The sequence below is a fragment of the Mustela lutreola genome, chromosome 14 (genome assembly GCF_030435805.1).
Source record: "Mustela lutreola isolate mMusLut2 chromosome 14, mMusLut2.pri, whole genome shotgun sequence".
In the NCBI taxonomy this organism is placed as follows: Eukaryota; Metazoa; Chordata; class Mammalia; order Carnivora; family Mustelidae; genus Mustela; species Mustela lutreola.
Genome location: NC_081303.1, coordinates 34,267,660 through 34,282,096, shown reverse-complemented (window position 1 = coordinate 34,282,096; position 14,437 = coordinate 34,267,660). Strand labels below are relative to the sequence as shown.

The window sequence follows — 14,437 nt, the reverse complement described above, 5'->3', positions numbered from 1 at the left end:
TTGTGTGGACTTGAGCCTTTAAAGCCTTTTTTGAACATTGTGTGTGAGCATCAACTGCACCTTTTATAGGCAGGGACTGAAGCCATATGGAGACTCTAGGATCCCTTCTCGGGAGCAACACTGGATGGACTTTCTGAGCACAGGAGGTCAGGCCTTTCACGTAGGCACAGGCAGAAGCCCCGTTGCTGTGGGCTCCTTCCAAGGTCAGCAATTCAGACCCCAGGATATTTGAAGTTATGGATCCAATCTCAGGATGACTTCTGGGGGAACTCTGGAGATGGAAAAGGTGCAAAACTCTCCAACTAAAGGATGTAAGCTTCTTTGGGGGAAATTCTTTAGGGGTTTAATACAAATAATTGTTGGGAGCCTCCCAGGATATCTACAACTATCTGGGGGTGTTTCCTTATCCTCTCCCACATTCATTTTCAGACTAAGTGGCCTGACTGGTATATTAATTTCCTATTGCTGCTGTAACAAATTATTACAGTTTAGTGGCTCGGAACAACATAAATCTATTATTGTACAATTCAGCATTCAGCAGGTCTGAAATCTAAATTGTTCAACAGGGTTGCAGCCTCTAGAGGCTATGGGGGAGAAATCATTTCTTTGCCTTTCCTGGCTTCTAGAGGCTGCCTGCATCCCTTGGTTTGTGGCTCCTTAATCCATCTTCAAAGCCGACAGAACAGTGTTTTTAAGCCTGTTTCTGTCACTGACCTCTGTGTCCACTGCCTCATCTTCTACTGAGTGTTCTCCCTGTATTCCTCTTTTTTTTTTTTTTTTAAGATTTTATTTATTTATCAGTAAAAGAGGGGAAGAGAGAGAGTGAGCAAGAGCAAGCACAAGCTGGGGGAGCAGCAGACAGAGGGAGAAGCAGGATCTCCACTGAGCAAAGAGCTGGATGTGGGACTCAATCCCAGGACTCGATCAAGACCTGAGCCAAAGGCAGACACTTAACTGACTGAGCCACCCAGTTGTCCTCCCTGCGTCCTTCTTCTAAGAACACTTGTTCTTACATTGGCCCCACTTGGATAACTTAATCATATCTACAAATTCCTTTTCACCCATGTACGGTGACAGAGTCACATGTTCCTGGGATTAGAATGTGGACATCTTTGGGGGCTATTATTCTAGCATCAAACCAGCATCAAATTTGCCCTAGAAGTGGGATTTTACAAAAATACGAGATCAAATCATCACCTGTGGGGACCCCTTGATGAATCTGAGTCTTTCTGGTAGGCATTTGTGTGGGGGAGGTGGGGCTCTGTATGGGCCCACAAGATCCCCAGTTTGATGATCATGCTATTCTGTGTTTATGTACATTTGTTCTTTTCAAAATACCTGAATGTGCTTTGACCCTCACCACCACCTGTGAAAGGTAGGATGGGGAGTCTTTTCTCCATCTGCATTCGTTTCTTGTGGCTGCCGTGACAAATGAGGACAACAGGGTGGCTTCCAACAACAGAAATTTATTCTCCCACAGTTCTGGAGTCTAGAGGGCCCAAATCAATGTGTTGGTGGGCCAGGTTCCTTCCAAAGGCTCTAAGGGGGAGCGTCTTTCCTTGCCTCTTCCAGCTTCTGGTGGTTGCCAGCCATCCTGGGCTTTCCTTACTTGTAGCTGCATCACTCCAGGCTCTGCCTCTATTGTCTCATGGTATCTTCGCTCATGCTGCTACCACAAATGGCCATATACTGGGTGATTTAAACCACATTTATTTCCTACAGTTCTAGAGACTGAGAAGTCCAAGATCAAGGCATCAACAGATTTGACATTGGGTGAACCTCACCTCCTAGTTCATACATGGCCATCTTCTTGCTGTATTCCCACTCAGTGCAAAGAACAAGAGAACCCTCTGGGGTTTCTCTTTTATAAGGGTGTCAATCCCATTCATGAGGGTTCCTTGCTCATGGCCTAATCATCCTCCCCGAAAGGCCTTATCACCAAAATCACAATGGGAATGATGTTTGCACCGTATGGATTTTGGGGCAACACAAACATCAGTCTGTAAGAGGGCATTCTCCCTGTGTGTCCTTGTCTTCTCCCTTCATATGAAGACACTGGTCACATCACATTTGGGGCCCACCTAATCTGTTTTGACCTCATTATAATTTGATTTCATCTATAAAGACCCTATCTCCAAATAAGGTCACATTCACAGATTCCAGTCGGACATGAATTTTGGGGAGGGCACTATTCAAACCAATACACCATCATGTTATAAAAAGAAACTAAGGCAAAGGTTCAGGGCTTTTAAGAGTGGAATGTGCCATCATGCCCCTAATGTCATCCACTCCCCTGAGCAGCTGTGACTTCCCCCGGATCCCTAAAGTAATAGGAATGATTTTGACAGGAAATGCATTGGGCAACCTTTCTTAACAAATGGCTTCTTTTTAAAAAAATACTTATCTATTTATTTTAGAGAGAGAGATAGTGGGGGGGGGGGCAGAGGAAGAGGGAAAGAGAGCATCCCCAGCACACTCCCTGCCAAGGGTGGAGCCTGACGTGGGGCTCAGTCTCAGGACCCTGAGCTCATGACTGTGAGATCACAACCTGAGCCAAAACCAAGAGTTGGATGCTTGACCGACAGCACCCCCCAATGCATCCCACAAAGGGCTCAGTTTAACGAAGGGGAATGCTGCATGGTACCCAGAGGGTTCCACACCCTCTCCTCAGAATAGCTTTAGTTCAGCGATGCAATAACGCCCTCCCCCATGCTTGAGTATGGCAGAACCACCAGGTCTACTGACCAGGCTCTCCTGGAGGAATGCATTCAAACCAGCCCTCTTTTCCATTTCAGACCAGCTCCATCCACTTCTCAATCCTTCATTCTTTCTTTCTCTAAAGTGTCAACACCAGTGGAGGTCAAGGTTGAAGTGTGGCAGACTTTGAGGTCTGCCGTGCTTACATTGACATTCGGACTCTGCCACTTTCTACCAGGTGTTCACTTCGGTACTTGGCATGTTTGAGCTTCAGTTTCTGTAGACTGGGAAGAGCAATGGTGTGTATCTTGGAAGGTCATCTTGAGGAAGAAATTAACTACGGTGCCTGTCCCACCCTGATAGTAGCCAATAGCGTTATTATCTGGCTCAGAGGACTACTCCAGGATCTTGAGTCCTTTTTTGTGCGCCCCAGGCACGTTCAGGCTGGTCCCTGGCACACCTGTCATCAGGTGGCTGAGGCTTATGCCTGTTGGCTCCACTGAAACCAGTGATTCAGGGAGTCCCCATCAGTGAGGAGCCCACCCCCTGGCTGGGGGGAAGTACCTGTCACTAGATCGAGTCCGTGATAGCAACGCCCCCAGAGCTGTTCCAAGCACACATTTATCTCCGTCAATATGTTCGGTGAGCCCCAGGTACATCCTCGGTTGGAGAAATTAGATTACCTTTGGGACATGAACTACTTTTCTTAGGCATCTGATTGAAACCTTCAATTGCCTGTAACGAAGTAAAAATTCTCTGACGTAGAGGAAGGGTGACAGATCGAGGGAGTAAGACAGAAATTATATGTTGCCAAACGGATCTAACATGTAACGTTTTCATCTGAGTTTCTTATTTATGAAGCTTAAATGAAATGTTCAATAATTTACAACGGAATCGTCTTTTCCCAGAAAACGGCAGAGCAGAATTTAAAGTGCTCTTATCCCAGGCTTTCTGTCTAGGGGATGGGAAAGTGGGACTCGCTTATAGGTTCCTGCCTGCTGCTTCCCTTTGATTTCCTGTAGCTTTCTTCCTGTGCTACAAGTGAATTGTTGCTCTTTGCCAGCAGGTAAAATACAGTTCTGCTGGAAAAGAAAATGTGTGTCGGAGGCACACCCAGCACTCTTCTACATCAGCCCTCTGTGGACTCCCAGGGATTTCTCACTTTCTAAAGACCCCATCGCTCTCCATCAATGCTCCCTTTATCTCTCCATCCACCTCCCGAAAGCAGTGGCCTGTGAATGGCTCCATTGCTTTGCTGCACAATAGCTCAGAACATCCATCCCAGAGGAAACCATCACTCTCCATGCCTTATAGAACTTCCTTTGTTCATCTTGGAGGCTGATCCTTTTCTCAACTCTTTCATGGCACGCCCATTCTTCTCTGAACTCCCAAAAGCACGGAGTTCATTCACTCACCAAACATTATTGAGGGCTTCCTTTGTGCCTGGCCCAGGCGATGCCAGGGTGAACTGAATGGACATCACCCTTGCCCTTCCCTGACGGACATGAGAAGAAATCTGTACTGAAGGAGGAAATTATTTATTGAACACCCACAATATACCAAGCACCAAGCTGCGTGCATTAGGTAATCTAGAAGCTGAAGGTAATTTTTGTTTGAGTGTCTGATGGTCAAGAGTCCTGCTACTACTATAGTTCCTTAGAGATTGTACCTTGTGTCTCATTTAATTCCTTTGCAGCTCTGCTGGGAGGGCATTACTGATGAGCAAATAGAGGCTTAGAGAAGTCCATTCCTTGACTGAGCTCATGAGGCTAATGGACGATAAAACTGGTTTTGGAACTCAAGTCCTTTGTTTTTTTCTGACCTGTTACAGCATGGTCTCTGCCCCTAAGAATCTTAGAGGCTAGTGGAAGGGAGTGGAGTAGCAGATTGGAAGTTGAGGCATTTGGCACTACACCATAGCTTGCTAACTAAAGAAACCATTTCAGAGGGGGGAATGGGACCAGCATGGGTGGCAGTGGCCAGGGGAAGATTTCTGGAGAAGGGACTCAAGTTGAACGTTGAAAGCTAGCCAAGGTTAGGAAAGGTAGAGGGCAGGAGATACAGAATTCTCTGGTGGGCATGGGAGCAGGAAGAGATGAGTTAGGGCTGAAGAGCAACGGGAATGAGCAAATTCGTCCCTGCACTGCAAGGACCGTGGGCGATGAAAGTAGAATGACTCACTTCCCCCTGTTTAGGAGACTTGTTCTTCCAGCTTCCTGCTGCTAGCAGGAAAGTGGTGGGGGAAGAAGCTGCTCCTTCTTGCCAGCAAAAAACATGGAAAAGACCCCTCAGGATCTGCAGGCTTGGCTGGGTTCAGGTGGACCCATAGAAATAGGGACCATTTCCATCTCTCAATCCCTGGGTTTGTCTCCTGAGAACTTTGAACCTTCAGGCTTCCAAACTAGGGTGAGGGTTTTGTTGGCCCTAGTGCATTACAGGACACCTGCTCTCAAAGGGAGGAGCAATCCAAAGACCCTGTACCCAAGGGGTTTGTAGTCCATCTCTCAGTTTTTACAGCAATAATGTTACTATACTGTTACTTTAGTTTTCATGTTGGTCTCTTTACTAGACTCGGGTCTTGGGTTTGATTTTTTATATAATTCAGTCCATAGCATAGTGAAAGGAACATAAGATGCATGGAAGTAGCATAGCCAGAGTGATGGGAGTGTTGGGAAGTCTTATAAGGGGATGTCTGTACTGGGTTTGAAGGATCAGTTATTTAGGTAGAGAAAGGACATTACAGGCAGAAGATGTAAATAATAATAATAATAATAGATGCAAAGGGAGATCTGATAAAATAATTCATGAAAACCAGGCCCCTAATATAGGACCCCTCATAGTGGAAGTTCCAGAATTTGGGTACTAGGAATTTCAAAGATGGGAAATATTTGGAGACAGACAGATGATTTTCTGAGAACCCCTGAAATCACACCATATGGGCAATAATTTATTTTTTAGTATAATAGGGGTTTAAGCTCCCAGGATCCCCCTGGGTCATGGTAGATGTTTCTCCAAGGTTCCCTGAATGAATCGGGCTTTGGAGGACATCTACCTGCTTTTGGAGTGTACCAACTTTAAGGACAGGTGCCACAAACCTATATTAAAATAATAATAATAGTACTAAGGAATATTCTTCAATACAACTCTCTTGTTGCCAATGAGATTAATGAGAAACATGGCTCATCATGTTCTGTCCTATAGGAACATCCCCTCTCTGGGTCTTCTCTGTAAACAAGCCCTTCCCACTGAAGAAGCCAAAGCAGGAGATGAAAACTTCCCCCCTGGCTTTTCTCCTGGTTCCCTCGTCCCAGTCCTTCAACACGAATAAGAAACAGATGCCCTTGTGCTCTGGCTCTGTGAGGAGGAGGGGTGCGGAGGTTCCTGCCCTTTCTTTCCTCTCTTCTTCTTGGGTCTCTGCAGCCCACTCCTCACTGTCTGGCCCCTGGAAGGTGGTGCCTTGTTCAGAGGGCGCCTTCCCAAAGTGGCCACTTGGAGTCGCTGTGACTTCACCTGAAGGAGGCTGAGCACAGCCTGGCCCCGGCCACAGGCCCATTGCCGGACTCCTCCTAGACCTCAGAAGAGCCTGCAGGGAGTTGGAGGTCTGGCGCCCGGCCTGGTGTTTGTGCCCAGGCACATTAGGGAGTGCAGACAGGGTGAAATGAACATCAAGTGCCCTGGTCGGCCCCTCTTCGCCAGCTGGCCTTCCCTGGGAGGCTCAGATTTCTTCGTGGAAAATCCTCTTGTGGACAAGCTCATCTACCTTTGCACCTTGAGGAACCCACCTTCTCACCACTAGACCCCCACACCCCCGGAAGTCCCCAGGAGGAAATGTGGGTTTGTGGGGAGGCTTCTGTTCCAAGTCCCCAGCAAAACCAGCGGCCTTGAAGATGGTGGCTCACATGCTCGACCTGCAGGGTCAGCCCTGTGTGTGTGATGTGTGTGAATGTGTGCCTGTGGGCGTGAGTGTGTCCTGTGGGGTTGGCTGTGGGCCTTTGTTTTCTTGTAATCCTGTGTTGTGCCGTGATGCCTGTGGGAATCAAGGGTTCCTAAGCCAATTGGCAGCCTGTGTTCCGGGGATGGCGTCAGTCACGAGGCAGAGAGCGGCAGGTGGGTGGGAAGTGCCACCAGGAGGCTCGCAGAGGGACACCCCCCCCCCCCCAAGGGGTTGCTCAGGCATGTGATGCACTGGCTGTGGGGGCTGGGTTAGAGCACACGCTCACGTGGCCGCAGGGGTCAGCTCCTTTGACCTTTCCCTTGGCCGCAAGGCTCCTCAAGTGTGAGTGCCCATTCATGTGTGCTGCGAGCCCTCTGCCTGACTCAGAGGCGCAGAGAGAGGATGGGGGAGCACCAGGCAAGAATGTATAGATGGCTGAGGACAAACCCCCTTTCCCTCTTGGCCAAGCACCACAGCCACAGGCCTTTCTGGGCACAGATAGGGAGGGGTCCCCTCAGACACAGAGCAGGGTTTCTCATTTGCATGGGTCCGAGGCAGGGTTTCTGACCAAATTCCAGTCAAGGGGGGAGAATCTCCTTCTTTCCTCACTGTCTCCCACATCTCCCCAACCCCCGCCTTCCACTCGGAGTTTTCTACAGAGTTTATTGTTTTCCATTGTCACTTGGAAAGCAGTGGTGGTGCCCGTCTCTGGTAAGTGCTGCTCGTTCTAACCTCGAGGTGCCTCGATGCACCCATAAAATAGCTAACACTCAGCATCCCTCTGGGACTCCGGGTCCGGCACACAGGCCAAGCACACATCATGCCGGCAGAGAGGCTGAGCCTCCAAAAGTGATCATTAAGGACAACAGAAGCCACTAGAGCAGAGGGGAAAAAAAAATCATTGCAGACACTGAGTCTGTTGTTCAGAAACAAATTCATACTCCCGAGGGAATTTGCTGGGCATCGATGGGAGAGAATAATGGAAAAGAAATGCTTGGCATTTTGTGCCTCAGCCTGGCCTCTGTGCTGTTGAGGAGGAGGGACTGGGGCTTGGGGAGGCTTTGCCAGGGGGCCGTGTGCTGCGAGCCCTCTGCCTGACTCAGAGGCGCAGACAGCTAGGGCTGGTGGCCCACAGTGGAGGGTAAAGGGCGACTGAGAACATGGAGGCTACTGCAGGGAGTGTCGGTACAGATGCCACGGGACGGCGGGGCTTTGAGTCGGCCGAGAGAGGATCGGGGAGTGTGAGGTTGTCCCCGGCACAGGCCGGGCTGCCGCGCACGGCACCACTCTGAGCTTTGTGGGGATTCGAAACCGGAGAGGGTCTCCTGGCTGTTGGATGTTCTCTAGGAACCAGTCTCCATGCAGCGTTGGTATGTGTAGATATGCGTGACTTCATCTCATCCTCCCAACAACCCAGGGGAAAGACGCAATGTCCTTGGGGCCAGGCAACGGGAGCATGGGGCATTGGAGAAATATGCCCCAAGGGCACATCTCTGAAGGTGGTCTCAAACCCGAGTGGGCAACTTGTGGGCAACGTCAGAAACCACGCTCTCAGAATGAGCACTTCTCACCCACTCATGGACACCCAAATCCCCTGGGAGTCTTCTAGGACGCAGACTCTGATTTGCTGGGTCTGGGATTGGCGGGGGAGAGGGTTTAGCACCCTCCCATGACTTGCTGCCTGCACCCCACTGTGAAGGTCATGTTCTCCGCTCTGTGCCACACCCATTACAAGAAGTCTGAAATTAGCCATTAGCTCACAGACCTCTGCCTCCTTCCTCCTCCTCATCATCCGATCAGCCACATATCAAGCTTGCTCTGTGAGAAGCACTACTTCACTCTCATTAAAGACATGACCTCATTAAAGCCTCATCAGCTTCATTGTGACATGACCCGCTAAGGGTTATTATACCCATTTTACAGAAGACAAAACAGAGGCTTAGAAAGGTTAAGTCGGTTGTCCCAAATCACACAGGAAGTGGCTGTGCCCTGATGCAGGGTCCAAAGTCCTGGCTCTTAACAAGTCTCACAGAACAAAGCATTCAAATAAAACTGGGGCAAGACACAAAGGGACTTGATGCTAGGAGCCTCGATTATTATTATTTTTCTTTCTCCTTTTAAAATATTGAGATAAAACAGACATACAACTCTAGTTCCAGGTGTACAACATAACATAATAATTCAACATTAGGCTATGAAATGGTCACCACAGTAAGGCTAGTTAACATCTATTGCCACAGAGAGTTCTAATTTTTTTCTTGTGATGAGAATTTTTAAGATCTACTTTCTTAGCAGCTTCCATATATACAGTTGAATATTATTAACTGCGGTCCCACACCGTACCCCACATCCCCAAGACTTATTTAATAACTGGAAGTTTGTGCCTCTGATTGCCTTCACCCATTTTCCCCACCTCACCCCCAACCTCCTACCCCTGCAACCCCCAACTCGTTCTCTGTATTGTGGGTTCCCTAGTTGTTCTTGACAAGGAGATAGGAAAGGTGGGCATGGCGAGAGCGGGAGGTTTCTGCCTTCTCTTTCTGGCCAGGGACAAACTGCCCCAGGTGAGCCTGAAATGCCCTTCCGGCCCACAGCCCGGGTCTCGCTTTATACATGCAAACAGATGACTTGTTTGGAGCCAGAAAACAAAACAAAACACCACCCAACACAGGCCTCGGATGCTGAAAACCTCTCCTCTTTTGTGTCCAAGCTGAGGAGTGAGGGAAAAGAACACCAGTTCTCTAGAGTGGGGATCACGCGTCTCCCTCCTTCTGCCCGCCCTCTGTCACGGCTGGTCCTGCTCTTCCCCCAGACACCACAGCAAGGGAGCCAACAACCCTTGTAATTCGCGTCTCGGCAAGCAGAGACATCCTTGATTTCCTCACATGCCTATAATTCCTTCCTAAATCACATAAAGCGATTTGCCTTTATAAATTTCCCCGGCAGTGAGTTTCCCAGGATAATTATGTATAATATATATTTATAGTTTTATTTCACAAGCCTGGTCCTAACCCAATAATTGGCCAAGCTAAGCCCACTCCTCAATAATAATTTGTCCATTACGTATTAAGTCTACATGATTTAGGTCTTGACCGTCCCTTACATTTTAGATCTTAACACGAGCAGCCATGCCATGGGAGGCTTTTGGCAAGTCTCCGAGGGACTGGACCCCTTGCTGGCTTTGCGAGCTTGGGCAGGTCTCCAAACTCTCTGAGCCTCGATTTCCTCATCCATAAAATGGGGATGGCAACATCTGTCATGAGATCGTTGTAAAGATTAAAGAAGCCATGATTACATGAGAGGGACTGACATAAGGCAGATGATCAATGAATGTAGAATCTTTGTTGGCCATGGGTCATAGGAACGAGGATGTGACTGGATTCTTCTCTATATCACGCATGATTTTATGGCATAGCCTCCATCTGAACAACTAGCCATCATTTTTGTAAACTGCTAATTGCCAAATCAGCCTGGGGCTCTAGGCAGGGATGGGCTGTGCTTAGACTCAGTTCCCTCCTGTATCATTTCTGTTTTTTTCTGTTTGGTTTAATCTTTGAGAATGTCTCCATCTCTCTGTAGAGGCCTTGACGCCAGCTGGTGTGTTCCTGCTGTGTTTCATTCACCCCCATTAACCTGCTTGGTCAGCATATCTTTCCATCTCCTTGCTGGGCTTCTAGGAGTGCGTCTGTCTGGAAAAAGCATTTATTATATTTACTTTCACTGGCCTCATTTTGCAAGACGGTCTGGGAGGAAGACAGCTTTGCTGATTCTGCCCTTGTTTACTCTATGCACTCTGTGCTATGTATGCCTTGTCTACCAGGATAGCAAATGATTTGCAGGAAGCCAAGACACAAGTTAAACAGCATCTCCGGGAGCACGCTAGTGGCCTCTGTGTGGCTGCTTTGCACGGTCTTTGACATGGAAACCATGGCCCACATTTTCAGTGAAGTCCAGGGGGCAGGTTTTCCTGGATGGGCATGTCTAAGGGCCCGGGAGGAGCACTGGTTGGGGCCCACATCCTCATGGGGACAGGGAGCGCTCCCCAGCCAAGTGGCATGGTGACCTAGGGCGTTGACTTCGCCTATGCCATCACCAGCTCGCCCTCTGACTCCAGCAGGGCCACCTGACCCTTTTCTGCCCCTGACCTTGCTCCCCTGCCCCAGCTCTTCACGCTGTGGCTGCACGTTTGGAGTCATTTCATACCTTCTTTAAAAATCTCTCAGTGACCCCCCATTGCCCTCAAGACTAACTCAGACTCTCTATGGGGTGCATAAGCACGAGCAGGCTTTCACCCCATTCTGTATTCTATGCCCCATAGTGAATATTTGCACTTTCCTTCACCCATCCACCCATCTATCCACTCACCACTTGTCTAGGACCTAGTGTTAGACACTTCTCTGGACACAGGGGAGACAATGAGCAAAATTAAATATGGTCCCATTCACAGAGCTTTAGATCTAGGGTACAGACGGACGATGGGGCAGTCACACCCGCAAGCACACAATGATAATTCGAACGGTGCTATGAGGGCAGGGATCACCAATGAGATGAGGCAGCAGGACAGGATGACCTGACCTCATCTGGGGACGACACAGGCTCCCCAGGAAGTGACAAGGGAACCAGGGAAGCAGGCATAACTGGGCGAAGAGGGTGGTGAGAGAGCCTGACAGGTGGCGGCAGTGGCATGTGCCAAGCCGCGTGGCAGCAGGGAAAAGGTGATTGAGGAACCATCGATGCAGACCTGTGGTCCTGGAGCAGGGGGAGAACTGGGAGGTGCAAGGGGAGGGGAGACCAGAGGATACGGGCCGCGCGAGGGCTGGGGGTTATCCCAGGAGCAATGGGAAATCCTGACAACGTGTGTGGAATGGGACAGCATCGTCGACAAGATCACTGAGGGTGTGAAGAGCACATGGTTGGGCGAGAAGAGAATGCAGAGGCTCTTCACAGTGATAAGAGGAGACCTGCAGTCATTTCGGACAGGTGACAGCAGACAATGGAGAGCAGTAGACATGCCAGGTACTTGAAAGACTGGATGGGGGATGGGTGGGCTGGGGAGAGGGTGGTGAGGGTGTGGACTCAGGGGCCAACATGCCCCTGGAGCCGGGGCGTACTCACCTGTGAGGGTGGCTCTGGTGGTTGGACCGAAGTTCTTGGGGACCAGTAGCTCGTGGTACTGCTCACCCGCCAGGGTGCTATACACAACCTTGTACTCCTGGACCTCTGCTTCGCTGTTGTCCCACTCGAGGTCAATGCTGGTTGCCGAGTGTGAGCCCACCCGCAGGTTCTTGGGGGCGTCAATCTCTAAAAAGAGTCAGTCATCACCAAAATCACAGGGGATCATGTGCCTTTGTCATGTATGCTGAGGTTTAATAAGTTTGGGGGTGAGAGCCCCCATCTCCTGACCCTCTGGCTCCTATTTTGATTGAACCCCAGGGCTGCCCTTGAGCTTTTGTTCCACGAGATTCCATGGGTGGCTTGGAGATTTTTACATGGGAGTTAGAGTTATGCTTGCCCCACTTCCATTCAGGGAATGTTCTAGAATATTTCCTGAACGGACGTGGGGATATTCTAGAAATTTTAGAATGAGCCAGTTACCATAAGCTTAAAACTAAGTGAGGGAAACCTCAGCAAGAAAAAAATCAGAGACAGCTTCCAAGTGATTATGATGGAAAACGGTAACATCAAATTTGGCCACCAGGCTAAAAGAAGACAGTTGATTGCAAGATTTTGAAGTATCAGCATCTCCTCCTGGATTTACCTGCATAGACAATGCTGCAAGGTTTGTAGAAAATTAAGTAAACACATAGAGGATGTGATGTAGTGGAAAAGTTGAACCCCAGCTCTGCCCCTCATAGTCATGGGACCATGATCAAGTCTTTGGTCAAGTGAGGTGTCACTGGGCCTTGAAGGCCGCATCTGTAAAATGGCCTACTAATACCAACATTTCAGGTTATTGTACAGATAGGACAATGCATGTGAAGCTTGCGGTGTGATGCCTGGTGCATAAACAGGGGCCCAGCCCTGGGAGGACCATCTGTTGCCTCTGAAGCTCATCCTGAGTTCCAACAACATGGCACCCCACAATGTTTGCTCTCTGGAGCTCTAGATTCCCGTGCGAAGGAGAGCACACCAGCACACGGTCTCTCCCACAGTCCTGGGGGTAGTGGGCTGATTCTCTCTCCCCAGACTGGTAATCTCCTCAAGGTTCTTTGGGCAGAAACAACACAAACAATGTGCAGGGGAAGAAGGTGCAGCCATGAAAAACTGCTACTTAAAGTGTTCTCAGTAAGTCTGGTCTTTGAGACTTGAATTTAACTTTGGAGTGGACCAGCCATTTGTTCTGAGAAAACCTTCAGGAGACTTCTAATTTGCAAATGATGGGCAAGTATGCACCCACTGTTCTTGGGGAAGAGGGGAAGGCTGTGAATCAATCTGAGGGCAGCTGCTTCAGAGTGAGAAGTGTTCTGTTTAGTGATGTAAATTAGGTGAATCTTTTAGTAGATTTATGTCTCTGCAGCTTGTTTTTCTGACAAATGTTTCCTTACTCAATGTAGATTTAACGTGCTGGATTCTGTACATTCTTGACATGCTGTGGATGGAGAGAAGAGTCAGATGGAGACAGAAGCTTGGATACAGGGGCATGTGGGAAGAATGCGCATGCACGGGCTGTATGCCACTCATCTCACTCAGGGGTAGAGATAAGGTATGGGGTATGGGGTGCGGGGTATGGGGTATGGGGTGTGTGGCCTGAATGGAATTGGAATAAAAAGTAGGGTTAGGGTTAGGGTTAGGGTTAGGGTTTGGCTGAGTCCTGTACCTACCTACTGCTCTTCCTAACTAAAAATTCCAGACCTTGGAGACTATGGTTTTTTGTTTTCTAGAGTTTTTTGGCCTTAGCAACTATGCACTGTGGATAGGGGGCAGTGTTGTCTTTGAAGGGACCAGGCACTTTCCAGTGATTTCCAGTGATGCCAGAAGAGGTCAATGCTGGGAATGAGGGCTTGGGAAAGTTAGAGTAGGTAGTTAGGCTCTTATAGGATCCCTGGAGGCCAGCAAAGGGGGAAGTCCTGGCCCACTATGAGAAAGTCAGAGGCCTGACCTGACCTGACAGCACTCCTGAACAAAACCACAAGAAACTGGATCGAACCAGACAGGCCCAAGATGGCTGACAAAGTAGGCGAAAGTTCACATTATTCCTTCATTAGATTACATTACCACACTAAAATCTCCTCCAGAAGGGTGCCCTGATAGGAAACCACCCTACTTCTCAGAAATCCCTGCCCGCAGTAATGAATATTCCACTCCCTTATTAACAACTGTCAATGAAACATGGAGACCCAAACCCCAGTGGACCACCTCTCCCTTGAGCTCGCCGGCTTTCATGTCACTAGAGTGTATTTTCACTTTAATCAACTTTCCTGCTTCTACTGCTCATCACTGTGTTGTGTCTGTCCTTGGATTCTTTCTCATGGTGACACCAAGAGTTTCCAGTGACAATTTTTGGGCAGGCTGGGTCATGGCCTCAGGGCCAGGGTGTCCCCAGTCCACTTGGCAACAGTGGGGAGGTCTTAGGAATGGGGTAGAGTGAAATTGTTTGCTCCCCTGGGTCTTATTATTTTTTTTTTTAAGATTTATTTATTTTAGAGAGAGAGAGAGCATGAGTGGGGGGCAGAGGGAGAGGGAGAAATAACCCTCAAGCAGATTCCCCACTGAGCAGGGAGCCGGATGTGGGGCTCGATCCCAGGACCCTGAGATCATGACCTGAGCTGAAATCCGGAGTCCGATGCTTCTTCACCAACTATGCAG

At 48.9% G+C, this 14,437-nt stretch overlaps 1 protein-coding gene across 1 annotated transcript in view; it reads right to left on the bottom strand.

Annotated features, from left to right (window-relative positions):
* Positions 1 to 14,437, bottom strand: part of TNR (tenascin R) — a 396,641-nt gene that overhangs the window by 42,169 nt on the left and 340,035 nt on the right. The window contains exon 9 of the mRNA XM_059146349.1: positions 11,747 to 11,932. Coding sequence (XP_059002332.1) covers positions 11,747 to 11,932 — 186 coding nt within the window. The remainder of the gene's footprint in view (positions 1 to 11,746; positions 11,933 to 14,437) is intronic.